The sequence below is a fragment of the Lampetra planeri genome, chromosome 71 (assembly GCF_965212315.1).
Source record: "Lampetra planeri chromosome 71, kcLamPlan1.2.h2, whole genome shotgun sequence".
NCBI lineage: Eukaryota > Metazoa > Chordata > Hyperoartia > Petromyzontiformes > Petromyzontidae > Lampetra > Lampetra planeri.
This window is the reverse complement of record NC_136176.1, coordinates 630,338-658,307: the sequence shown is the minus strand read 5'-3', so window position 1 is coordinate 658,307 and position 27,970 is coordinate 630,338. Positions and strand designations below refer to the sequence as shown.

Genomic DNA, 27,970 nt, shown 5'->3' with positions numbered 1-27,970 from the left:
AAGTTTCCGTTGGGACCGCGTCCCCTCTGGTCTATGGTTCGCTGGGTGCCTTGCGACAAGACTGCTTATCGTTTAAACAACAAAGTTAAACAAGTACGCCGGATGCTTTGTTACTTAAGTGATACAGCTGAGCTGAGCGAGTGAGCGACTTGACAACGTGGGTGGCCGTGATTCGCTGGATCCCATCTCGACGACGATGCTGCTGCTGATGCTGCTAATGATGCTGCCGCATATAAGGTGATGAAAACGCACATTGACGTCTGTCTCATGGCAGGTGGATTAATTTAGTGTTAAAACTAAACTAGTCTTGGTTTATGAAGAATAACAATTATGATGATGTACATTTGTAAAGTGGCACGTTTCATCCGTAAAAGCCATCAATACGCCACCATGTATGGGAAGCCAGGAAATAAATATAACCTGCAGGGTAAGGCCAGAACTAGGGGCTAAAGGCCAATTTACCCACTCACTCCCCCACCAATTCACCAACTCACCTGCTCACTCGCCCACTGACACGCCCGTTCAATCGCTCACCCACCACCCACTCACTCAGCACCAGGGTATACCACTCATCCACATACTCAGCACCAGGGTAAACCACTTACCTACCAACTCACTCAGCACAAAGGTAAAACAATCACCCACTCACTCAGCACCAGGGTAAACCACTCATCCACTCACTCACTCAGCACCAGGGTAAACCACTCACCCACTCACTCACTCAGCACCAGGGTAAACCACTCACCCACCCACTCACTCAGCACCAGGGTAAACCACTTACCTACCCACTCACTCAGCACCAAGGTAAAACAATCACCCACTCACTCACTCAGCACCAGGGTAAACTACTCATCCACTCACTCACTCAGCACCAGGGTAAACCACTAACCCACTCACTCGCCCACTCATTCAGCACAAGGGTAAACCACTCACCAACTCACTCAGCACCAGGGTAAACCACTCACCCATTCACTCAGCACCAGCGTAACCCACTCAACTACTCAGCACTAGGGTAAACCGTTCAACCACCCACTCAGCACCAAGGTAAACCACTCACCCACCCACTCACTAGGCACCAAGGTAAACCACTCATCCACCCACTCACTCGGCACCAAGGTAAACCACTCACCCACCCACTCACTCGGCACCAGGGTAAACTACTCACCCACACACTCACTCCGCACCAGGATAAACAACTCACCAACCCACTCACTCGGCACCAGAGTAAACCACTCACCCACTCACCCATTCACTCACTCGGCACCAGGATAAACCACTCACCCACCCACTCACTCGGCACCAGGGTAAACTACTCACCCACCCACTCACTCGGCACCAGAGTAAACCACTCACCCACTCACCCATTCACTCACTCGGCACCAGGATAAACCACTCACCCACTCACTCACTCAGCACCAGGGTAAACCACTCACTCACCCACTCACTCAGCACCAGGGTAAACCACTCACCCACCCACTCACTCAGCATGTATAGCTCCAGTTGCTTCCTAATATCGGAAGGAACCGAGTCTTGACCTCGGAGTCAATATATATTCAGATTATTCTCTTAAGGGGCGCCATGGTGGCCAGGAGATATTGTCTTCCTCTCCTGGTATGCCGGAGCCCGCTGGTTCGAGCCCGGATCCTGACGATGCCTGCTGCTGCTGTATGTTTGGACTCTGTATCTCTCTCTCTGTCTCTCTCTGTGATGGTCACTGCGTGGAGTTTGTCTCCAGGTCCTGCATGTTTTTTACCTCCACATTTAGAATCAACATCACGCGTTTGGATCGTTGAGATTGTCGATTATTTGGCTGCGTGGAAGCGACTGAGAGCTATGCACTTTGACATCATCTAGATTGACAATTATTTTTTTCAGAACGTATTTGTGTTTAGTTTGTCCGTCCCCCACGCCTCCGATAAGCACGGTTGGCTATGTACGGTGCAAAAGAAGTTTCAATATACATACACACGTACTGTTAGCGAGTAGCAGCAGCAGCGCTGCCTATGAAGGCCGCCACTGTGGCTGGCACACGAGGTGGAGTGGAGGTGGGTAGCCAGTACCACGCACGCCTGCCCGGCCACCTATGTCTCCCCCCACTCCCCTTCCATCTGCCAGCCAGGGGCTGTGGTACAGCTGCGATTACAGCGTGAAACTCAGAAACGAAGAGTACGACTTACGGAAGCGCAACATGTCTAAGGAACTGCACAACTACGTTTGCAACTCGCCCGACTATGACAAGATGATCCGGCCAAACCCCACAGGTAGGTAGGGATGGTGGGGGAGGGGTCGCACGATCAGAATACAGCCCCCACCCCCTGGCCCTGTTCTCCTATAACGTGGAAGTGGTGGAAGTCTCGTTCCTGAAGAACACCGCGTGATGGGGGAAAAATATCGCATAGTAATAAAGTGACTATATACATGTAGGGGGTGTACAGCACAAAGTTCCACGATAACGCGTGAGATGATGCGTAACACAGGGCCTGAACAAAGAGTGAGGTGCGTGGTTGGGTAGCGTCTACACCAGTGGTTCTTAACCTTTACTGCAGCCTTGCACCCCTGTGGTCCTCAATCGTTAACACATGTATCATGTCAATACAGAGGGTTCGATTAAACAAAGTAGTTGTACTTACGTGGCCCCGTGCTCAATTTGTGTTTCGATGATTTACCTAAAAAATATAGAAAATGTCTGCACACCCCCAAAAATGCCATCTCGCACCCAGAGGGCGTGCATTCCAATGCCTCCTTGTATGATGATTGTATGATGATGACACTACGCCAAGGCAGCCGTTCGACCATGGCTTATTCCTACTTGCACTGCGATTTAGTTCCGTTTGCTCGATCGCGTATTGGATATCGCGGAAAGTGGAAACAAACCAGGCAATGTGCAGTGGACACCGAGGGGCTATCTGCGCATGGATCGTGATGATGATGATTTATTGCCAGAATGGGTTAAACCTTTTTCATTAAAGAATATCCCTTTAGCATCTATAAACTCAACATTTATTTATTTCACCAGGTAAAGCCCACTGAGCTATGTAGCTTTTTTTCAGAATCGAGTTGGCCACAAATGATAGCCCAATGAAGTGGCTTATCACGTGGACATTTATAGTAGCAGATACTCTAACAGGCATGTTTATTCGAAATGTCGAGGGGAACAAACGAAAGGGCCTGGAGTAAAACCCCAAAAACCACGGGGAGAGATGCAAACTCCAAATATACAGCAGGCTTCAGGATCGGGATCACACCCACGACCTCCTGTATACCAGGCGAGGTAGTTAGCATCTCGCCACCATCCTGTCATGGCGAGAGAACACGTAGACTCCAAATATACAACAGCCATTGTCAAGGTCACGGGATGGAGCCCATTACCTTCTATATACCAGTAAAAGCAGTTAACCTATCCGAGCCACCACCCTGTTATGGTGAGAGAGAGAGAACACGCATACTCCAAATATATAACAGCCATTGTCAGGGTGACGGGATAAAGCCGACGACCTCCTGTATACCAGGTGAGGTAGTTGACATCTCATAGCCACCACATCATCCCCGAAGGTCCACCGAGCCGTCCGTGTGTGTGGTGGACGTCCACACTTTTGGATGCAAGTTTTGTTTTTGTTTTTGCGCGTGGTTCTGGCGATTCGCAGGCGATGCGACCGACGTGAAAATCACAATCGCCGTCAAAAACTTTGGCTCCATCGACGTCTTAAACATGGTGAGTATGCCCACGGTGGGCTAGGAGATGATGTTAACTCCCTCGCCTGGTATATTCAAGAGGTTGTGGGTTTGCATGTCTATCTCCCACCGCGGTCGTCGCGTGGATTTTTATCCGGGTCCTCCACATTTAGAATCGACGTCACGCGTTTAAAGTATTTGGCTGCTGCTTTAAATGTCCACGTAACGATGATATCAGCCGCTTTAGTTGAGCTACCATTTGTGATAGCTCGGTCGCTTCTGAAAGGAAGCTACGTAGCTCATTGGGCCTTACCAGGTAGAATAAAACATAGTATCTACGGTAGACTCTCGATTATCCGCGTGTAGTGTATCCAATTTGCGGACTAACTGCGCACCTGAGTTTTTACATAAATTAATATCTCATTGATTTTCACTTAAGCCCATATTAATAATCTAAAAACAATGATACATTTTTATTCTTGGAAATGTTTATTGCAAGTCACGTGCTTAATCCGAACAAATATGTTACTCCAATTAATAAAAAGTGCACATGATTGCCTCTACAGTACAGTAGCTGCATATCTTTACAATAGTAGGCGGAGTTTGATAGATGTTGATTAGCGTGACTATCTAACCTATATAATTCATTTTTTGTCTGTCTGTCTATCTGTCTGTCTATCTGTCTGTCTATCTGTCTGTCCGTCCGTCTGCGTACGCTCCCTTGCGGGGGATGTAGCTCTCGGACCGTGGGGTTCGCCGAGATTAAATTTTGCAGGTGGGCACGCCCCCGGCCCCGCGGTAAACTTAGGCATTTCCGATTTTTCGTCTCTAAACTTTAAATCGGCCCGATTATCGATTGAGTGCGATTTCTCTTTATTTATTTATTTAAAGTTTTATTTATTTAATATCGCCGACCGGCGTGGACCACGGCGGTTGCCCCTGGCAACGGGTAGCAACAACTTCGCTGCGGGGTGGACGCCATTTTTAATTCCCGTTAAAAATATGCGCACGCATTAACACGCGACTCTGAGGTAAATTCATCAAAGTTTCACGTTCTCTTCACTCCCCCCCACCCCAATGTGTGCAATTACTATTATAGGGTCGGTAGATAATAAAATTATAGCGATTAGACAGTATTATTGTAGCGCGGGGGGGGGGGGGGGGTTAACGGCCCCAGTACCCAGCCTCAGCCGGATGGGCAATCTAGGCGAGGCCGGAGGCTCTGCACGGTACTAGGCCTCGACACGCAAGTCTGTCAGGCGTCGACTTTGTGGTATAAACTCGATATACCCAGCGTTGCCCGGGGGAAAAATACATTTAAAATCTTCTGAAAACTTTAAAACATAACATCCCAATGAAAATACAACTGTGTAATTAAAACTCTAAACCCGACCGCGCCAAGAATCGATTCTCTGAATCGCGAAAAGGAATCGAAGGTTGTAGATTCATTTAGAATCGCCTTATTTCCGTTAAATATTAGTTGGTTATAGAGTTGATATAAACTGCTACGAATGGGAAATATGCGGCGTTGACCGGGGCTAAAATATAATTAAAAACTCCTGAAAACTTTAAAACATAACATAACAATGAAAATAAAACTCTGTAATTAAAAATGGAAACCTATGCGCCAGGAATCGATTCTTTGAATCGCGCAAAGGAATCATCGAAGGTTGTAGATTCCTTTAGGATCGCCCTTAACATGTGGTGAGGGGGAGAGTGGTGAGGGGGAGAGTGGTGAGGGGGAGAGTGGTGAGGGGGAGAGTGGTGAGGGGGAGAGTGGTGAGGGGGAGAGTGGTGAGGGGGAGAGTGGTGAGGGGGAGAGTGGTGAGGGGGAGAGTGGTGGTGGTGTGGGTGAGTGGTGAGGGTGAGTTTGAGTGGTGAGGGTGAGGTTGAGTGGTGAGGGTGAGGTTGAGTGGTGAGGGTGAGGTTGAGTGGTGAGGGTGAGGTTGAGTGGTGAGGGTGAGGTTGAGTGGTGAGGGTGAGGTTGAGTGGTGAGGGTGAGGTTGAGTGGTGAGGGTGAGGTTGAGTGGTGAGGGTGAGGTTGAGTGGTGAGGGTGAGGTTGAGTGGTGAGGGTGAGGTTGAGTGGTGAGGGTGAGGTTGAGTGGTGAGGGTGAGGTTGAGTGGTGAGGGTGAGGTTGAGTGGTGAGGGTGAGGTTGAGTGGTGAGGGTGAGGTTGAGTGGTGAGGGTGAGGTTGAGTGGTGAGGGTGAGGTTGAGTGGTGAGGGTGAGGTTGAGTGGTGAGGGTGAGGTTGAGTGGTGAGGGTGAGGTTGAGTGGTGAGGTTGAGTGGTGAGGGTGAGGTTGAGTGGTGAGGGTGAGGTTGAGTGGTGAGGGTGAGGTTGAGTGGTGAGGGTGAGGTTGAGTGGTGAGGGTGAGGTTGAGTGGTGAGGGTGAGGTTGAGTGGTGAGGGTGAGGTTGAGTGGTGAGGGTGAGGTTGAGTGGTGAGGGTGAGGTTGAGTGGTGAGGGTGAGTGGTGATTGGTGAGGGTGAGGGTGAGTGGGGAGGGTGAGTGGCGGTTGTTAGTGGTGATTAGTGAGGGGTGAGTGGTGAGGGTTAGTGGTGAGCATGAGTGGTGAGGGTGAGTGTTGCGCGTGATTGTTGAGGGTGTGATTGGTGAGGATGAGTGGTGAGTAGTGAGGGTGAGTGGTGAGGGTGAGTGGTGAGTGGTGAGGGTGAGTGGCGGTTGTGAGTGGTGATTAGTGAGGGGTGAGTGGTGAGGGTGAGCGTGAGTGGTTAGGGTGAGTGGTGAGGGTGAGCAGTGAGGGTGAGCAGTGAGGGTGAGTGGTGATTGGTGAGGGTGTGATTGGTGAGGATGAGTGGTGAGTGGTCAGGGTGAGTGTTGAGGGTGAGTGGTGAGTGGTTAGGGTGAGTAGTGAGGGTGAGTGGTGAGCGTGAGTGGTGAGTGGTGAGCGTGACTGGTGAGGGAGAGTGGTGAGGGAGAGTGGCGAGGGAGAGTGGTGAGGGAGAGTGGTGAGGGAGAGTGGTGAGGGAGAGTGGTGAGGGGTGAGGGTGAGTGGTGATTGGTGAGGGTGAGTGGTTAGGGTGAGTGGGGAGGGTGAGTGGCGGTTGTTAGTGGTGATTAGTGAGGGGTGAGTGATGAGGGTGAGCGTGAGTGGTGAGGTTGAGTGGTGAGCAGTGAGGGTGAGTGGTGATTGGTGAGGGTGTGATTGGTGAGGATGAGTGGGGAGGGTGAGTAGTGAGGGTGAGTGGTTGTTGTGAGGGTGAGTGGTTGTTGTGAGGGTGCGTGGTGAGGGTGAGTGGTAAGAGTAAGTGGTGAGGGTGAGTGACGGTTGTGAGAGGTGATTAGTGAGTGGTGAGGGTGAGTGGTGAGGGTTAGTGGTGAGGGTGAGTGGCGGTTGTGAGTGGTGATTAGTGAGGGGTGAGTGGTGAGGGTGAGCGTGAGTGGTGAGGGTGAGTGGTGAGGGTGAGCAGTGAGGGTGAGTGGTGATTGGTGAGGATGTGATTGGTGAGGATGAGTGGTGAGTGGTCAGGGTGAGTGGTGAGCGGTGAGGGTGAGTGTTGAGGGTGAGTGGTGAGCGGTGAGGGTGAGTGTTGAGGGTGAGTGGTGAGTAGTGAGGGTGAGTGGTGAGCGTGACTGGTGAGTGGTGAGGGTGAGTGGTGAGGGAGAGTGGTGAGGGAAAGTGGTGAGGGTGGTGAGGGTGAGTGGTGATTGGTGAGGGTGAGTGGGGAGGGTGAGTGGCAGTTGTGAGTGGTGATTAGTGAGAGGTGAGTGGTGAGGGTGAGCGTGAGTGGTGAGGGTGAGGTTGAGTGGTGAGCGGTGAGGGTGAGCAGTGAGGGTGAGTGGTGATTGGTGAGGGTGCGATTGGTGAGGATGAGTAGTGAGGGTGAGTGGTTGTTGTGAGGGTGAGTGGTGAGGGTGAGTGGTAAGAGTGAGTGGTGAGGGTGAGTGACGGTTGTGAGAGGTGATTAGTGAGTGGTGAGGGTGAGTGGTGAGGGTTAGTGGTGAGCATGAGTGGTGAGGGTGAGTGTTGAGCGTGAGTGGTGAGGGTGAGTGGTGATTGTTGAGGGTGTGATTGGTGAGGATGAGTGATGAGTGGTCAGGGTGAGTGGTGAGGGTGAGTGGTGAGGGTGAGTGTTGAGGGTGAGTGGTGAGTAGTGAGGGTGAGTGGTGAGCGTGACTGGTGAGTGGTGAGGGAGAGTGGTGAGGGTGAATGGTGAGGGTGAGTGGTGAGGGTGAGTGGCAAGTGGTGAGGGTGAGTGGTGATTGGTGAGGGTGTGATTGGTGAGGATTAGTGGTGAGTGGTGAGGGTGAGTAGTGAGGGTGAGTGCTGAGCGGTGAGGGTGAGTGGTTGTTGTGAGGGTGAGTGGTGAGTGGTGAGAGTGAGTGGTGAGGGTGAGTTGTGAGGGTGAGTGGTGATTGTTGAGGGTGTGATTGGTGAGTATGAGTGGTGAGTAGTGAGGGTGAGTGGTCACGGTGAGTGGTGAGGGTGGGTGTTGAGGGTGAGTGGTGAGTGGTGAGGGTGAGTGGCGGTTATGAGTGGTGATTAGTGAGGGGTGAGTGGTGAGGGTGAGCGTGAGTGGTGAGGGAGAGCAGTGCGGGTGAGTGGTGATTGGTGAGGGTGTGATTGGTGAGGATGAGTGGTGAGTGGTCAGGGTGAGTGGTTGTTGTGAGGGTGAGTGGTGAGGATGAGTGGTGAGGGTGAGTGGCGGTTGTGAGTGGTGATGGGTGAGTGGTGAGCGGTGAGTGGTGAGGGTGAGTGGTGAGGGTGAGTGGTGAGGGTGAGTGCTGAGTGGTGAGGGTGAGTGGTGAGAGAGTGGTTAGTGTTGAGGGTGAGTGGTGAGGTTGAGTGGTGAGGGTTAGTGGAGAGTGGTGAGTGGTGATTGGTCAGTGGTGATTGGTGAGGATGAATGGTGAGTAGTGAGGGTGAAGTTGAGTGGTGAGGGTGAGTGGTGGTTGTGACGGTGAGTAGTGAGGGTGAGTGGTGAGGCTGAATGGTGAGGGTGAATGGTGAGAGTGAGTGGTGAGGGAGAGTGGTGAGTGAGAGTGGTGAGGGTTAGTGGTGAGGGTTAGTGGTGAGAGTGAGTGGTGAGGGTGAGTGGTGATTGGTGAGTGGTGAGGGTGAGTGGTGAGGGTGAGTGGTGAGGGTGAGTGGTGAGGGAGGTTGGTGAGTGGTGAGTTGTGAGGGTGAATGGTGAATAGTGAGTGGGAGTGGTGAGTGGTGAGGATGAGTGGTAAGGGTGAGTTGTGAGTGGTGAATAGTGAGGGTGAATGATGAGTACAGTCAATATGCACTGCTGTTATCATACCAGGTACCACCACCACAATATGTACTCCTCTCATCATAGCAGATACCACCACAGCAGTATGCACTGCTGTAATCATAGCAGGTTCCACCACAATATGCACTGCTGTCATCATAACAGGTACCAACACAGCAGTATGCACTGCTGTAGTGATAGCAGGTACGACCTCAGTCGGTATACACTGCTGTAGCGATAGTAGATACTGCTATCGAGTTGGTAGATACCGCTATAGTAAATACTAAAACAGTCAGTATATACCGCTACAGTCAGTCAATACTGCTACAGTCAGTATATACTACTATACAGTCAGTACATACTACCACGGTGAGTAGCTACTAGAGTCAGTAGATACTATTATAGAGTGAGTAGATACTGCTATAGATTTTGTAGTTACTACTATAGTCAGTGGATACAACTATAGAGTCAGCAGATACTATACAGTTAGTCGTTACGAGTATATAGTCGGTAGATACTACTGTAGGCCCAGTAAATACTACTATGGTCAGTAGTTATTACAGTCACTAAATACTACTACACAGTCAGTAGCTACTACTGGCTCAGTAGATACTACGGTACAGTCAGTAGATACTACTACAGAGTCAATAGATAGCACTTCCTCTGTTGTATGTAAGGTGTTGTTAGTATATATACCTACGAGGGGTAAAGATATTTTTTGAGGGGGGGGGGGGGGAGACCACAATTTTCGGAAACCTTTTGACATCAACTATTTACCCCACACTTTCTACAACTTTTTGGACTTGTGAAAGCCTCTTATATATTTGTTGGTGGAGAAATGTACAAACAGCCCACCGGGCTTTGACAATACCTTAGTATCTGTGTATATATATGTAAAGTTTTTAAGAAATATATTTTTCACCCGGGCAAAGCCGGGTACTTCCGCTAGTGCTATATACTTAGCGAGCCGAGTCTTCTCCTGGGCGGGCGCAGCGAAGTGTTATTATCACTGAGCACGAACATCATCGATCAATGGTTGGTATTTGGTCTTGATTTATACCTATACTAGCTTTACTACCCGGCTTCTCCCGGGATTTAGATTAACCACGCCCGACCACCTTTGTCTCCCCAGTGGCGATGTTCACACACCACACCAGTTACTGGTTTGAGGCTGAGTCGACCTAAGGGGGAGGCCCAGGACCGGTGGTGGCCGTGAGCGGGAATCGAACTCGGGTCGCCGGGTTCGTAGCGCAGCACGCGATTCGCTACGCAGTCGCTGCTCCCCCCCCACACACACACAGGATAAAGACAAAGATCCCCCGTGTAGCCTGTGAGACTGTAGGGGGCAAGTGCTGTTAGCGAGCACCTATGAAAGCCGGCACGGCACACGAGGGGATGGGTGACAGCACCACGCCCGGCCGCCATTGTCCCCCCAGTGGGGATGTTCACACAGCAGACCAGTTACTCGTTTGAGGCTGAGTCGACCTAGGGGAGGCCCAGGACCGGTTGAAAGAATCGTCCCCGGTGGTGGCCGTGGGCGCGAATCGAACTCGGGTCGTCGGGTTCGTAGCACAGCTGCTAACCACTACACTACAATTCATTACGCTTTCACATGCGCGGGTCACATGACAGAATTGACGCCACAGCTCACTTGCCGTGCAAAACATATATGCATTATTGAGCTCCCCCCCTCCCCCTCCCAAAAAAAAGTGTATTTTTATATTTTTTGCATGGTGTACAGTCTGGAAAGTACCCACATGGCAAATTTCAAGTTTGTTGCATGTCGGGAAGTACGCTAAACATTTTTAACAGACACACATAATCACAAATTTGCCTTTTATATATATGGAGATACGTGGTTTTTGGCATTGAGATCTGTATGAAATAAAAAAAAATTGGATTATCCGCGATTTTTTATTATCCGCGGACGTCCTCCCCATCATTATCAGGGATAATCGAGAGTCTGTTTAACACAGGCTTTCGCGACTATTTCAGGTACTCGAATTGTAAATGTTGTGGGTTTACTCTCCAACACACAACCAGTTATTGCTGAACTAGTAAGGAATTCCACCATTGGAACCTCATTTGCCAGTAAAAAATATGATAATTGTTTTTTTACCCTTCTATCTGGCAACAAAAGTGACACCTTTTTACAAAGAGTCATGTTTGCATAGACCACAATACCTGCAGTCATAATGCAAACAAAAAACACAACTTTGATAATGTGCACTGTCCTTGAAGTTGATTGGTCCACACCCGAGACAGCTTTCCTTAGAGCCTAGTCTCACATGGGTTGGACCAGATGACGCCAAAAGGCGCACAACTCAAAGACAATGCACCATCAGAGTATGAGAGCTCGGGGCAAGCATTTACACCATTGGAACCTCATTTGCCAGTAAAAAATATGATAATTGTTTTTTTACCCTTCTATCTAGCAACAAAACTAACACCTTTTTTACAAGGAGTCATGTTTGCATAGACCACAATACCTGCAGTCATAATACAAACAAAAAACATAACTCTGATAATGTATGCAAGGAATTGGCACTTTTTTTTACGTGACAAACCTTACTAATTGACTGTGTCGGGTGGTGGTGGGTTTAACACCACATTCATATGTATGCGATCTAACCAAAACAAACCTCTATTATGGAATCAAGAGTCCTACTGTAGTTTACTTCATAGAGTGCCGATCGCACGGCCACACAGGGGCGTTCGTTTGGGAAATCGGTGCGTTAACGACACTTCGACTCAAATGTAGGGCTTTATTGCGCCTGTAACTTGATTCGTGTCCGTGTCGTTTACGACCGTCAATTCAAATGTTCCCGAATGACCCTGCTACACTCGCCCTAAGTGCATTCATATGTAGAACATCTTTCGCACCACCGTATGAAAGATGCTCAATATCGGAAGAGCAATACAGACGGTTCTACACACACACATACTTCCCTTCAATCTTGACATCTTCAGCTAAAAAGTATGTTTATAATGGCTTTCTCTCGTTTTAGTTATTTTCAAACGTCTGTCTCACTTCTTCTTTCCTTGCTCGATGGTCACTATTTCTGCCTTTCCATGCATATCAGCCTGTGACGATTGTTTCAGGGTGCTTTATAAATGTGAGTTATTTCCTATTCTACTATTATCCCATCTTCTTGTTCCCTCTTCCCATTGTTTTATCACCTCCTCCACTCTCAACCACCTCTTCCACCACCACCCCCCTCGCACCCTGCACATCAGAGGTACAAAGTCACCGTCACCCCTGTGCAGTGTTGGACCAACCACATCTCATATGCATTGCACACACAAACAAATTAACACTAAATGCTTTTTTTTGCCTACTAATGTTGCATTATAATGCATTAATACGCGTGCAATCGTTTTGCACAACATCACGTTTCTTCATGGTATTGTTTCATTGACTCTTGAAAAATAAAAATAAAAACACAAACTCTAAATGATAGAAAATTCTTGAATTCATGGATATTCAACATAATTACGTATGAAAAGTAATGTTATAAATGACCGCCTGTGTTTCATTGCCAAATCTGTGCTCTTTCTACGGCATTTCCCATCACTCTCTTCAATCAAAGCACACGGGCACTCTAGGCGGCTTTGATGGTCTCTGGGCTGCAATTCTTCCACCAGCTGAATGTTATAGAGAAAAAATATGCAAGTCTTGCACCAAAATTCGCTGCAGGACCGTCGTGCGATCCCCAATTGAGCGACGGAGCGTCTCCTCGTCTAAGTTTCGGGGTTCTCATCGACACATTCCCTTACTTGCTCAATAGAAGTCGGGAATCGACTGGTTCGAGGTCTGCCAAGACGTTTTGCATCCGCCGTTGTCCTGATTTCCTAAATCGGGAAATCAATGCCCGAATACAGTGCGGAATTGGAGCCGTACGGGTCTTAAAATATCCGTGATAGTCTCTTAATTTTGAATTGAACAATTGTAACTGAAATTAATTTCAACAATTTTTTCACGCTGCTGAGGTGTATACCGGTTGATCATAAACTCGTAGGCTTCTACTTTATTTCAAAAAAATGTTTATCCTTTGACACAAAATACCGCTATTTTAAATCAGGTAGTTACTTGTGGCCCACTGTATTATCTGAAAATAGTTGATGACGAGAATGATACATCTTCCTATCCCGTTATTACCCCCATCTTATTGTTTCCTCTTCCCATTGTTCTATCACATCCTCCACCTTCCACCTCCTTCACCCACCTCACCGCCTGCCCTGCCCCGCCCCACTCAGGAATACAAAGTCACCGTCATCCTTGTGCAGTGGTGGATCGACCACCGTCTCCGTATGAACTGCAGCACGGGGAGCGACACTTACATGGACATGTCCGACGCGACGTTGGGCTGCCTGTGGAGGCCCAGCGTCTTCTTCGACAACAAGAAGAGCTCCGTGGTGCACTCCGTGACGGCACCCAACAGCATGCTGAGGATTTACGACGACGGGAATGTATTTTACACCTTGAGGTTGGCAGTACAAAATGGACGCACTCAATCCTTGCCCCCTTTATGAGAAAACGCCCCCATCAGCTGATCGTCTGCTTAACATAATCACACTGGATAATTGTTGCCCCCCCCCCCCACCGTGCACACCCTCCGATTAACACGGTTGGTGGCTATGTGCAGTGGCACGAAAGAAGTTCAACATGCATTTGTATATATGTACATGCAGGTCTCTTGCAGGTCTTGAACTGTGAAGGTCTGCTAAACCTGCTTCCTCTCTGCTGACCTTCGTGTTGCATGTTCCCCATGTCCTCTAATGTGCATTTGTCTTTCAGAATCACCCTTACCCTCAGCTGCCACATGGATCTCCATAAATACCCCTGGATTAAACAGACCTGTCCCATGACGATTGTCAGCGGTAAGGCACGGTTGGCTACTGTATAGTGTGAAAGAAGTTCAACGTACATCCATACAAGTGTGAAAGCCTAGGGGTCAAGGCCAGGTGTATGGCCCAGCGGGTCTCAGTCAGAGGCTTGTCGGTCAGACATCAAGTCCAGAAAGAACACAACGCAACTCCAAATATTCTGTTGTAGCGCATGACGATGGCAGAACCAATACGTTCAGGAGTTCGATCCCCAATGCCCGAGGTCTGCTGGATATCAAGTGGGCTTCAAGAGAGTTTGTGTCGTGTTGCTGTTCCTCCTATGTAGAAGTGTAGACTACAGTGGGTTTACTCTACGATCCATAGGTTATCGTTGCATGGTCACAATTGCACTCATGTGGCTCGTCTTTTAGCACCGACTTATGAAGGTGATGTGGTGCAGCATTGGCCTGTTGAAGTTGTGATGTGATTGATGGTTACACCAGTGTCTTAAAGGAGGAATGACAAAGCCAGAAGATGCTCCAATGTTTTGGTCTTGAATAAGGTGTTCATTTTGGACATCTCAGAAACATAATATTTATACTGGAGTAAATCCGATGAGTCACGAAAGCTTTAAGTCAAGAGCTATAAAGCTTCTTTTCGCAACCGTCCAGTAGGGGCACGAGGTCGGAATATGACAACTAACGATACGTAAGCACGATAGGAGTCCAGTAGATGTTTGTCGTATTCCACTCTGTTCGCCTCCGTTCTTCTGGATCTACTTGAGATTCTAGGGTGGTGACAGAACGATCCCAGAAGGGGAATCCGTACTTGACTCGATGGTGAGGGACATTGTTGAGGTCTTCTTGGCTGAAAAAATGTTAAAGCCCTTGGAGTTTGTGCAATTTCTCTGAAAATATTTGATGACAGAGTGTTTGCAGGAAACTGGGAGCCAGTGGAATTGGGGTCGGTTTCAGACTCAAAATGTGATTTCTCTATCGATTGTGTTGCATGTGGCGGGCCTCCGGGGAGCCAGCCAGCTACACGGACAAGGATGTGTTACTGCAGTGGCACAAGACGCAAAACATGACGCTACCCGGGGAGCTCAACGTCTCCCAGTTTGATGTCGATACCAGTGTCACCCTGAGCAACAACACCAGCAATGAAATCATGGGTAGATCTTTTTTTTCCCGCAGGCCTGAATGTAATCCCCACCCGACTCTCCCTCAAAAACACACTCGGGTTTTACCAATCGGGCCAATGCATTTGCATCATGATCAGCTCCAGCAAGGTGGTGCTAGTGAACTCCATTACTAGTTCCGTCACCGTGCATGGTTGGCCATCACATTTTTTAGTTTTTATTCAGCATCTAATATGTAAAAATATAAAAAAAAATCAAGTAAATCACCTTTTTTTATAAGTGTTATGGCTGAGTGGAGGATAAATTGTCAAAAATATGGCCCGTGGGCTCATCTGAAGCACTAAAGCTATGCTACTGCCTGTTGCACCCACCTTTCCTCTATAGGCCCCGACCCTTCCTATTTAGGCCCCACCCCTTCCTTTCACCCCAGATCCTTCCACTTTAGGCCCCGCCCCTTACTCTTTTAGCCCTATCCTTTCCTCTTTAGGCCCTGCCCCTTCCTATTTAGGCTCTGCCCCTTCGGAAGTGGGAGTGCAGGGAGAGGGGCGGTGTGCACATGCAGCAAGATGTTGTGGTAGGCAGGGCCAGTAGGCAGGAGTGGGGCAGAGATGGTCACAGCATCGGGCACTTTCAGATGCTTCTGTGGCCGTCTATAAAGCTTTCCCCGATATTAGGAATCAACTACAGCTCTGCACTTTTAAATCATCTAAATTGAAAAAGTATTTCTTTAGAACTGCTTTTTGTGTTTAGTTTGTTGTCATTCCCCCGCACCTCTTATTAGCGCGGTTGGCTACGTATGGTGCGAAAGAAGTTCGACATACATACATGTATACATAGAGGGGTGATTTGGGTGCAGTTCTAGCCCTGAAATTCAAAGTTAAGCTGTTAAACCAGCTTCTATATAACCCTAACCCCGCTGTCTAACCCTAATCCAATGCGAAGATTAGTAGATTGTTTAAACTTTAACCTACCATTTTAACCCCCTATGCCTATATTTGGCAATTAGAATTGATCACATCATCGTTGGATCTACCTATAACTCTCTTACCCACCTTCTCCCTAGGAAATATATCGCGCCTGCATGCCGAGTTCAAGCTGTGTCGGTCAATATGTTCCTCCGAAAAACATATTTTCATTTCAAGCGGCCTCATCTCCATCCTATCCTGCTTTTCGTTCCTGATCCCCACCGAGAAGGCGCCGGCACGTGTTGCCATCAGCGTCGCCACCACCATCTCGATGACCATGCAGTGCGCCAGCACTCACGCCAACATGCCCAAGGTGCTCGTCAGCCTCCAGAGTGAATTTGTTTCATTTATTCAACATGAGCCCAGTACGGAGCATAAAAGCGTAACAATGGGACCGGGGGCACTGAAACGCCACAGATAAAAGTGCTCCTGGACGCCACGGTGGCGAAATGTCAACTACCTTGCTCTGTATACAGGAGGTCGTGGGTTCGATCCCGACCCTGCTGCCTGTTGTGTGTTTGGAGTTGGCATTTTCTCCCCCTGGACGCATGGATTTTTTTCTGGGTCTTACGGTTATTCCCTCCAAATTTAGAATCAACATCACATGTTTAGAATATTTGGCTGCTATACATTTTAACGTGATAAGCCACTTCGTTGAGCTATTATTTGCGTTCAGGTCACTTGCAAAAAAAGAGCTTTGTAGCTCAGTAGGCCTTACCTGGCAAAATAAAAAAAGTTAATAGTTTCTACATCATGAGGCCTCCTTTGCCAGTACTAAAATATAATAATAGAGTTTGTTTCCCCTTTTTTCTGGCGACAAAACTGAAACCTTTTGCAAGGAATCATATTTACATTAACCACAATACTTGCAGTCAGAATGCAAACCAAAAAAACAACACTCTGATACTCTCTAATAATTTATGCATTGTCCTTGAAACTCATATGTCCACACCAGAGACAGCTTTCCTTAGAGCCTAGTCTCATACGGTGTTCGACCAGATGACGCCGAAAAGGCGTGGACCAATCAGTTTCAAGGACAATGCATAAATTATCAGAGAGTATCAGAGTGTTGTTTTTTTTGTTTGCATTCTGACTGCAAGTATTGTGGTTAATGTAAGCATGATTCCTTGCAAAAGGTTTCAGTTTTGTCGCCAGAAAAAAGGAGAAAATCCCTATTATTAAGTAAATAGTTTGTTCGTATACCGAAATTGTTTATTGAATAACTTAAAACATCAGTACTCTCAGGATGTGTTCCCAGGCTGTGTAACCTACCCATGTTATACTACTAGAATGTCGGCCGCCTGATTCTAGCTCCTGCAGAGGGCTTCTCGGCGCCTCGCCCATCATCCTCACTGATGTCCTTTTATCCCCCCAATGTGTGCAGATACTACCGACTCCATTGTATATAGGGTTTGAATTGTTTTTGGGGGAGGGGTCCACAATCTTTTGAAACCTTTTGGACCAAAATTTTCCCCCGACATCTGGGGGGGCACTTTCTTTAACTTTTTGATTCAGGCCTTTTGAAAGGCTCTTATAATTTAGATGACGGACAGACAAATGGACACATGGAACGCCGGACTTTATAATTGATAAACACATCATTATTTACCATTCATATTGTAAACAAAGACTATTTATATTGAAAATATTATATATACTGTTACGTATTAAAATTTGTAACTGACGTAAAATAAAAGTGTACTGTACTGTAAAATATATTCACTCACAGGTGTACTCTTCGGTGCAATCAAGAGGTTGCACTGCCCACCAAACAAACACCATCGGCATAGCTCCATAACGTAGCACGTTGCTGCGCACTGATTGGTCGAGTCAAATGTAAACACATTCGAAGACTCGTTGCGATGCACAACGCTCAAGAAACCGTATATTTATATAGTACTGCAGATACTTTTATTACGAATTAATTTCAGTGCACTTATTACCAATTTTTTACAGTTAATATGATAATGAATCCAGCATTCGTTAAAATAAAACTGTAAATCGAATATTCGCATATAGAGGTATGACTGTTAACTCAATAATTTATCCTCAAAATTCATGACAAATTAATCACCTTCCAATATCTATAGGTGCGTTAATTCACCTCCAGTTTATCAAAAATAACAAAGTTGTCAACAAACCACATTTCTGACGCTTGTTTTTGTTGACATTTATCAGCCAAAAAAGGCAAATTGCGCAACATTCAACACTTAAAATAAACATCTCGTTCCCACAACAGTGACCAGGAGACACCACATTAGCCCACACAAAACACTAACCCTAATAAATCCCCGTGTAGATGGAACTGAGAAGCACATTTTTGGGGGAACGTCCGGCCCGTGGGCCGTATAAGGCTCGCGAAATCATTTGGTCTGTTCCAGCCATCACATTAGGGGTGAGTTAATTCAATGTTTGACCAAATATAACAGGCTAATTTTTAAGTTGATGATTTTGTATGGCCCGCGAATGATGTTATAAATATCCAAATGGCCCTTGGCAGAAAAAAGGTTCCCCACCCATGATTCTAAGCCGTCGCCCAATTACCGCGGGTATTCTAAACATTACATTATCAAAATTAACATCAAATGCCACTCTATATTTACTCGCACAATCATATGAATCAACAACAAATGCAGATGTATTATAAGATAACGTGTATGAATTTAACGTTAAACAGCTAGGCTTTAACCACACGTGGCAGAACCAGTTCTGAATAGCGCCCTGACCATGAATCTTACAGCTGCTGTCTGGGCGTGGCCTAGTATACACATGTGGTTAGGGATCCAATCACGAAGCATCCTCGTCAAAGTGACGCACAAGACACCTCACTCCACGTGGCAATGTCCCACCTAACGTGGTATTGAGCAGTAAGATGCGGCACCTCTGGACTGCAACACACTGGCTTTAGTGCACATTCACACGTGATATTCCTCAAATGGTATCCTACACCATCTACACTGGAAATGATTGAAATGTATAACAGATCACTCTTTAATGTCACCATGTGTATGTATGTGTGCACGTGCAGGTTCCGTACATGACATCCATAGATAATTGGATGGTCAAGTGCCTCCTGTTCATCATTTCCATCTTTATCATAAGCATTCTGCAGATTTGCTATTACTCTAAGGACAACTCGGCACAAAATAAAGCTACTGCACTGCAGCCACCAGAGACACAAAATGTAAGGATCAACATGTGTAGTAGCAATGACACGGGTATAATGTCGCGGCCAATATACATATAAGCAAACGTCAGCAGGTGTTATCTGTCCCTTCCATCAGCTCATTGGCGAGACCTCGACATTGGAATTTAGCGCCTGTAATTATTACCGTTTCCAAGATAAGAATAAATAACTATGGACTGTGGACCAACTTCGTATATCATTGTAGTCCATGCTCCTTCACCGGAGGAGGAATAGCAACATTTCTCTCCAACATATATCGACATCTGCTATCTCCCTTCTGACTAATGCATTCTTGCAATACAGCAGGACTCCTGTTGTATAGCCCCCCCCACCCTGCTACGTGGGTGGTGGTGGCTTCTTTTAAGGCCACACGCAGGGGTGTTATTGACGGATGTGCTGAGGTTCTCTCTGTAACGCGAGTCAATGCCCCAACAGAAACAACGGAAGCCAGCTGCCACTTCGTACCATGATGTAAGCGGCGAACGAGATCCCCTACTCGGCAGTAACCGTCACCGACCGGTAAGTGCGTGGCTTGCAGTGCATCCTGACAACCCATGAACCGACAGATCAATGAACTGTCGCCATGCAACCCAGACTCTGGACCTAATCGTAAACCCAGAGACACACGGGGACATAGACACCCACGAAAATAAAACAAAGATCAATAGACACATTCAAGACAGGCCACAGTAGTACGATTGTTACTATGGAATCCAAACTATATACCGCATAGTAAACCCATAGTAGTCTGCACTCTTTTAGTGGAGAAGCAAAACAAGACAACCTCTCTCTCCTGAAGCCCTCTTATCTTGGCCAGCAGACCTCGACATTGGCGTCTAGCTCCTGCATGGAAGACCATACTCAAGAATAGAATGGCGTATGCATGATCATTGACAATAGATTACATCACTATGACAGACACAATCAGCGGAAAAACTGCTCGCTCCTAAGGGCCTATATGTTAGTGAGGGAGCAGCAAACATCGGTGACAAATGTTCAATCATGTTATTCACCTTTAGTGACACCCTCGTTTCTGGCAGCAAATATAGCATGGAAGTTATGAATAGCAATAGCATTCAAACCCATTATCTCTCCCCTCTCTCTCGCTCAACGATGTATTTGTCTGTTGTCCTATAATGTGCTAGTTATGTTCCTGAAGAAAACCGCGATATAAAAACATCACGTTATAATAAATTATATGTAATATAGGGTAAAGCACAGTCCACGATAACACGTGAGATGTGTACGCAGGCTGAACAAAGACTGTGGTCTGTGGGTAGCATATAGAAGCATCCAGCAGCATCCCACCTTGTGCGGTTGTAGCCAATATGGGATTAATGTAATGTATCAATAGAGTGAATGATGACCATGGATTGGACCCATAGACTCACATGACTGCACAGTAGGGCACGCCCACAAGTGGAGTAATCAATTCAGGGTACAGGGCATCTATTGAGAATCAGATGGATACTGTACAGGGATTGAGCAGCGAGGTGTTGTGTAACGTGGGGTCGATTGGTGTGCATCTGGTCATAACTATAGATAAACGAATGCGCCTCAGAACACGTTAAAATAAAGAGTTGCAGTTCCACAACCCTCCATTCGGAGGTGATGAAAGTATCCATTCATCACCTCCGAACTCGTCTTTTATTGCTGTCTTTATTAACTGGTCTGTCCCTTCGTTACAATCATGCGAGGAGGGATAGGGCGAGCTGAATACACTTGGGATGACTTTTCCTGTTAAAGCCATTGTCATTTGGCTGCCGAGAGATTGATGCCCGTGTGTGGGCAGGTGACTTGTCATTATTTACTTTTTATCATTTTTTGCGTCCGTGCGTCGGGAATTATTGAACACACGCAACTTGTTTTCTAATTGTGTGTCCAATGGTAGATAAAATGGAGTGAGAAGCACCTGTAACGCCTATAGGTTCACAGTGCCACGACCCAGCATTACGGAATCAGGTATCGAGGACAGATCTAAAGTCACTGGCGAGGGTTTAGCTTTGGCATGCCAGTTTTATGACAGCCTGAAAAATGCATCTGTCGTAGGCGAAGGTCCTACGAGTACTCGAAAACTCGAACAGGGGACAGTAGGATCAAGCAGAGAGGGTCAGGTTGGGAATGAGCTCAGTGACCTAATTACCCAGCTGGCACACCATATTTGCCAATCGGTGACCTCGCAACTGTGGTCGAGCAGCAGCATAAATGCTGCCAGTATGCGGGGTGACCCTAGTAATTCAGTGGATGACCGGTCTTCAATTCTAAATTAATCCGGGTTTCGGTTAGTTGTGCAGTCTGTTGCCAAGGAGCCTCCATTATTCCGGGGTGATGGTTCGGATAAGTACACAATCCAGGAATGGCAGGAACTCATGGAGACTTACCTTAGGAAGCATGCATGCCCAGCAAATAGATATTCAGAAGAGGTAATCTCCAAATTGAAGGACATGCTGGACTCGCAATAAATGGCATGCACCATCAGTGAAGAGGCAGAGCGACTGGTCGTGGCAGCAGAACTGAATCTGGTGAGACACCCAGCAAATCGAGTGATCCTAGTGGGTTGTGGCGGAATGTGGACACAACCAAAGTGCGTCTATACCTGTGTAACGGGTTCCGGAGACACTTGTAGAGGTAACTTGTTTATTACAATACAACACTCCAACAGTCCTGATACTCTGTTACAGCCTAGGTACACAGCCTAGGTACACAGCCTAGATACTCTACTCTGGCTACGCTCTGGAACTCGCCCTCACAAGGTCGTAGAGTCGGGAGTTCCAGAGTCCCACCACTGGCTCTCACAGCGTCCCAGGGTCCTCTGATGGCTGGTCTTGGGTCTTGGGTCTTGAGCTACGACTGGCCCTGATCGTCCAGGGAGCTCCGCTTTTATAACTAGTCCCCAACGAGGGGTGGGGCCGTGTGCGCCCCCAGATCTCCCACAGAGCACACACAGCCCCCCCCTTTGGCGGCGCCAAGGGGATTAAGCGCCTGGGAACCCAACGCCTGGTGCCAAGAGGCTTAAGCGTCTGGACCCGCCTGGGAACCCAACGCCTGGTGCCAAGAGGCTTAAGCGTCTAGCCCACCCAGGATCCCAGAGCCCCCAGCAGCCCCTCCCTTCTTATGTCACTACATTACCCTCTTCTATGTAGCCTCCAGCCATCCCGGCTGTCAATAATTAGAAAGTTTAAATTAACGAAAGGGAGCGAGAGAAAAAAAATACGCGAACCTCAACAGGAACAAGAAAGCAACCATAAATACCATAACCAACCTGTACAACTTTACACTATATACAAGCATCAATCAACAAAAAGGTGAAGCAATGACACGTGAACAAACGACCCACGGCACACCTAGCCCTCCTCGGGATCTGCATAGAAAACGGGGAATTAACAACAACAAATATACAGATTATGACGCGTTGGATGCACAACCACCGCATGGATGGCAGGGTTCCACACCACCCTGCCAGCCTCCCATCCATCAGGTGGAGAGAAGGCGAAGACCAACATGTCGAGCATCCCTCTACACACACTAATCTGGACGTCTGTCTACATCCCGGGTCGAGAAGTCGTACTTCAGGGCCGACCCATGTACTGGGCAAAGAAGTCGCACTTCAGGGCTGCTCCAGTATCTACATTTTTAAATATATATATAAAATTTACATGACACAAACAAAATAAATCTGCCTGCTCCTGCCCAGAAATGGTGGCCGCACGCACGAACCGCATCTCCAAAAGGCATCCCTTGCTTGCGTCCCAGCAGCCCTCAATGAGGACCACCACCGACATTACATGTCAACCGTTAGCACCCCCCACCTTTCCAACGTGGCGTCTCCATCCTAAAACCGCGCACATCGGCCATATCGGGGGGCTTCAACCCAATCTCTCTCCAAGACTCGCATCGCAGCATATAGCTGTACCGACCGAGCTGAGACCCAGTCTCTCTCCAAGACTCGCATCGCAGCATATAGCTGTACCGACCGAGCTGAGACCCAATCTCTCTCCAAGACTCGCATCGCAGCATATAGCTGTACCGACCGAGCTGAGACCCAATCTCTCTCCAAGACTCGCATCGCAGCATATAGCTGTACCGACCGAGCTGAGACGACCCATCGTTCACTCCCTGCACAACATGCACCCTAACAACTGAGGGATGCAGTCCAAACGTAACGGGACAACTACACCTGAACACCACGAATCTCCAGCCCACTGTTTCAACGCGCCTCGGAGTGTTTCAATCTCCGGGCCGTCAGGGCGAGCCTACTGCTCCAGACGCACCACGGAGGGTCTCAACCTCCGGGCGTCAGGTCAAGCCGTCAGCGATTCCATAACGGGACCACACTCTCCGAGCCATGTGAGCACACAGCCCACTCGGCTAGACATGCCACGGAGTGTTTCAATCTCCGGGCTGTCAGGTCAAGCCGTCAGCCATAGCATGACGGGACCACACTCTCCGAGCCATGTGAGCACACAGCCCACTAGGCTAGACATGCCACGGAGTGTCTCTATCTCCGGGCTGTCAGGTCAAGCCGTCAGCCATAGCATGACGGGACCACAACTCTCGTGTTAGACACGCAACACCCGCTGGCCCATCCTGGTCAGGATCTGCACCCCAAGATATTTGAGAGCCAGCCTGACAATTCCAAATCCTTGGCAGCATGTCATCATCTCAAGATAAATGCCCCATACAGTCTATACATCGTTAACAATGACAGCACAAGCTATACATTAACAATCACGAACAAAGCTCAATACAAACCATACATTGTTAACAATCACAAGCAAAGTTTCGCACACACATTGACAACACTCATGAGCGAAGCTCCACACAGTTTACCCAACAACAGTCACGACTCCCCGACGACAACGAAGAAAATGTCAACAAAAAAATAATTAATCCTGAGCGCGTAAATGTATGAAATGTCGGGGGCCTGGTCTCCCGACCTCCAACCTTTGGCCAGAGCAGCAAAGGCGACGACCAGCGTGTCGGTCGATGTGCCGGCCCCGGCGCCGGTTACAGTAAGAATGGCGCCCTCACTGTCCGGTCGCAGCGCTGATGACGCGGTATGCTAGGTTGAAGCCAGCTGTCGTCCGGCAGTTAAGGTCGCAGCGCTGATGACGCGGCGTTGCTAGGTTGCAAACAGCTGTCACCCGGCGGTGAGGGACGCAGCGCTGATGACGCGGCGTCGTCGGGTTGGCCCACGCTGGGCCCGGAAGTGACGTCGCTCCCAGCGGTCATTGCTCCCCCGGCAGAAGTGACGACACACCCGGATGTATTTGCGGCGGGAACAGCTGCCATCTTTGTGTTGGAGCCGGCGGAATGGCGCGGCTGCTGCGCTGCCTCTCTCCCTCCTGTCTCCGCCTGTGAGCGACGCATGTCGTCCAGGATGGAGACGGTGGCGTGGAGCAGCTCGGTGAGGCGAAGCAGCGTTTCCTCCATTGCTGCTCCCGACGCTGGAGGAGGATCGGCAGGTGTGGTGGACGACTGCTCAGCCGGCGGTGCGGCGTCGTTGTCGGCCCGAGATGGCTGCCCCGTCGCCGCTTGCTCCTCAACATCGCCGTCAGGACTGAAGGTACGTAACTTACTTCTTGTCTCCATTGCCACTTCTGACGCCAAATGTAACGGGTTCCGGAGACACTTGTAGAGGTAACTTGTTTATTACAATACAACACTCCAACAGTCCTGATACTCTGTTACAGCCTAGGTACACAGCCTAGGTACACAGCCTAGATACTCTACTCTGGCTACGCTCTGGAACTCGCCCTCACAAGGTCGTAGAGTCGGGAGTTCCAGAGTCCCACCACTGGCTCTCACAGCGTCCCAGGGTCCTCTGATGGCTGGTCTTGGTTCTTGGGTCTTGAGCTACGACTGGCCCTGATCGTCCAGGGAGCTCCGCTTTTATAACTAGTCCCCAACGAGGGGTGGGGCCGTGTGCGCCCCCAGATCTCCCACAGAGCACACACAGCCCCCCCCCCCTTTGGCGGCGCCAAGGGGATTAAGCGCCTGGGAACCCAACGCCTGGTGCCAAGAGGCTTAAGCATCTGGCCCACCCAGGGTCCCAGAGCCCCCAGTAGCCCCTCCCTTCTTATGTCACTACACCTGCAACTAAGCATGAATGACTTAGACATGGTCGTGCCAATTTTGGTGGTTCAGGGCCTAACCAACGACATCATTGTGGGCTGGTAATTGCATCCAGCATCATCGGGCAATTACCAGCGAAACGTCGTACTCAAAAATTGTAAATGTTGTGGTTTCACGCTTCAACACACCGGTGGGCTAAAGCAGTGAACTGTTTGTCTTTTGTCAACGTGACACCATTTGTTTAGCTGATTGGCCGTGTCGGATGGTGGAGATTTACGACACATTTATAAATAACGCGATCTAATCCAAAAACGTTGATTATGAATAATATTGGTCGCGAAAGCCTACGTGTTTAACAGGTGTAATTGGGTCCAGATGCTGGGTAGTCTCGTTTCGATGTTGTAGGAAAGAGGTCTAGTGGCCTTTGCAGTAATTTTTTTGTTAACAGAGGAGTGATGCAGTTATAGTGTGGTTTAGGGGGTTGAATGTAGCCGGTATGGGCTTAATGTAATGAATAACATGTGTAACAGCATAGCGCTAACTTCTGGCAGAAAAGGGGATTTGCGGCATATAGCAGTTCTGATGTCAGCAGGCCAGGATGTACACGAGAGGGGGATCTAGGGGAAAGGTCACAGAAGGGGCACACCAGAAACCCGCTAATAGGTTCCAGAAAGGGGGCGTGGCTGGGGCGGAGTGAGACCCTGCTGAGAGTATAAGAGGAGCCCCTGTGGGGGACCTCGTGGCTGTTGTTAGGAGTGGGATCCCCGTCGTGCTGCTGAAGTCCATCATCACCGTTCTTCTCATCGTCTTCATCATTCTTTTCGTCGTTAACTCCATCTTTACCATCTCGGGTGCCGGCAGTCAGACAACCTACCAACTGTTCTAACGAAGCGGCGTCGCCGATAGACGTACTAAATAATAAAGTGTTAACCCCGATGGTGCTCGTTAAATAAAGAAGTGCCTCCAAGTCGTATTGTCTCCGAGTTAGTCACTACACATGTATAATTATCAATGGAGTTAATGATGACAATATATTGGACCCATAGGCCCACGTGACTGCACAGTCGACAACGGCCACCAGTGGAATAATCAATTCGGGGTACAGGGCATCTATGGAGGTTCAGGAGGGATTGAGCAGTACAGGGATTGAGCAGTGAGGTGTTTTGTAATGTAATTACAGATGCACAATGCTCCTCAGAACACTTTGAAATAAAGAGTTGCAGTTCCATAAGCCTCTGGTTAACCTCGGTGGTGGAGTCAATCGATCCTCAAGAGGAGGGCAGAACACAAGGAAGAGTATCCACTCATGGCCTCCGAACTCGTCTATTATTGTTGTCTTTATTAACCGGCCTGTCCCCTCGTTACGATAATGGGAGGAGAGGGATAGGGCGAGCCAGTTACACGATGCTATACCGAGGCAGCCATACAATCACTTATTCCTTCTCGCGTGACGTGGTTCCGTTCACTCAGTCAATTTTTTTCCAATTCGCGTCCGCATTATAAAAAATGTACTCCCTAATACATTCATCGCATTATATATTCAATTCGGGTTATTAAAACATGCATTGTAGCCTAACTCACTCTAGCTATGCAAAACAAACTGTACCCCTCTAGCCCATTTGAAGGTAGCTCTTCCTGATGCTTAGCAGTGGCTGAGGCAGCCCTGTTTCAATGTTCGTGTGTGACTTCGGGAATGCGCTAGGGTATAGCCGTGAGTGCGTGCGCTCGGTCTTGCTTCTTGAGGACTTTTGAGGAAGCCATTTAGCGAAATATCACCTATCATGTTTTGATTTTAATGCCACACAGTGGTGTTGCTGACGAATGTTTTGAGGTTTCTCTGGTAACTGGAGAATCCATTGCCCAACAGAGACAAGGAGTTTCCTCTCAATCGGGCTCAGCCGCCACTCTGGACTCTGGTGTTAACAGTGAAGTTGCCACAAGCCCTGACCAACCGGTAAGTGCGTGTCTTACAGTGCATGTCTTACAGTGCATCCTAGGAAGGCCACGAACCTGCAGCTCAATTAATGGGCTGTGGATTGTGGCCTTGTAAACTTAAACTGCGGACCATGTGGTAAACCAATGTGGCCTGCGCTCCTTCAGTTGATAAGGAATAGCAAAAAGGAAACGAGCTCTCCTGAAGCCCTCTCTTTGCGGCCAGCAGACCTCAACATTGGCATATAGTTGCATCGTAATCGATTGAGCCCTTCCTTGTGTAACTCGAAGGTTAACATCTGTGAAAAAGGGCTTCATAGCTCATCGGATTCCTATAGGCTAAATAAATATTCTGATGATCACCCCCTTCCCCTCTGTCTGTGACCCTCCCCCTGACATCTGCAGCATGGAGCTCCTGTGGGGTGCTGCCTGCACCGATGTTGCTGCAAACCAATCAAAGACAAAAGTCTTGAAAAATATGTGAACGTGATATTTTTTTTCATTTCTATGTGTGCCTTTTGTGGCCTTTTCGCTTCATTCTGTGAAAATTGTCTGCCTATGTTGCTTGATATACTAAAACCCTATCCTTGACCCAAATAATCCGTGTTTCATCGAATCAATTGTCCAATTAGCAATGATCAAATCAATTGCTTTATTAGCAAGTATGGAATCACTAGTTCAAGTATCTATCATCTGATCACTTGCTTATTAGCGATTGTGAATCACTTCTTTAATTAGCAATTATCGAATCACTTTTTCAACCAGCAAATATCGAATCACTTGTTCAATTTGCGATTATAGAATCAAGTGTTCAATTCGTGATTATCAAATCATGTGTTCAATTAGTGATTATTGAATTTCTTGCCCAATTTCTAGATATCTGTGAAAAAGAGCTTTATAGCTCATGAAATTTCTCCTTCAGTCTGTAATAAAGATTATGATTTTGATGCTGAA

At 48.0% G+C, this 27,970-nt stretch overlaps 1 protein-coding gene and 1 long non-coding RNA gene across 4 annotated transcripts in view; one reads left to right on the top strand and one right to left on the bottom strand.

Annotated features, from left to right (window-relative positions):
- Positions 1–13,374, bottom strand: part of LOC144737519 (uncharacterized) — a 53,328-nt gene extending 39,954 nt beyond the window's left edge. Inside the window, exon 1 of the long non-coding RNA XR_013589011.1 lies at positions 13,234–13,374. This is a non-coding gene — a long non-coding RNA (uncharacterized LOC144737519). The remainder of the gene's footprint in view (positions 1–13,233) is intronic.
- LOC144737518 (glycine receptor subunit alpha-4-like) lies at positions 8–27,970 on the top strand. 3 transcript variants are annotated; one of them, XM_078620245.1, is made up of 12 exons: positions 8–237; positions 2,116–2,261; positions 3,645–3,712; positions 13,150–13,379; positions 13,691–13,773; positions 14,753–14,890; positions 15,921–16,135; positions 18,851–19,006; positions 19,445–19,528; positions 24,389–24,575; positions 26,952–27,038; positions 27,422–27,554. In XM_078620245.1, exons 1-11 carry the CDS (start codon positions 197–199, stop codon positions 27,005–27,007), a joined length of 1,404 nt encoding a protein of 467 aa, XP_078476371.1. In that variant the 5' UTR covers positions 8–196; the 3' UTR covers positions 27,008–27,038; positions 27,422–27,554. The 3 variants fall into 3 exon arrangements, with proteins under 3 accessions (XP_078476371.1, XP_078476370.1, XP_078476372.1); XM_078620244.1 differs by lacking the exon at positions 24,389–24,575 and having other exon boundaries at positions 27,422–27,970; XM_078620246.1 differs by lacking the exons at positions 18,851–19,006; positions 24,389–24,575 and having other exon boundaries at positions 27,422–27,970.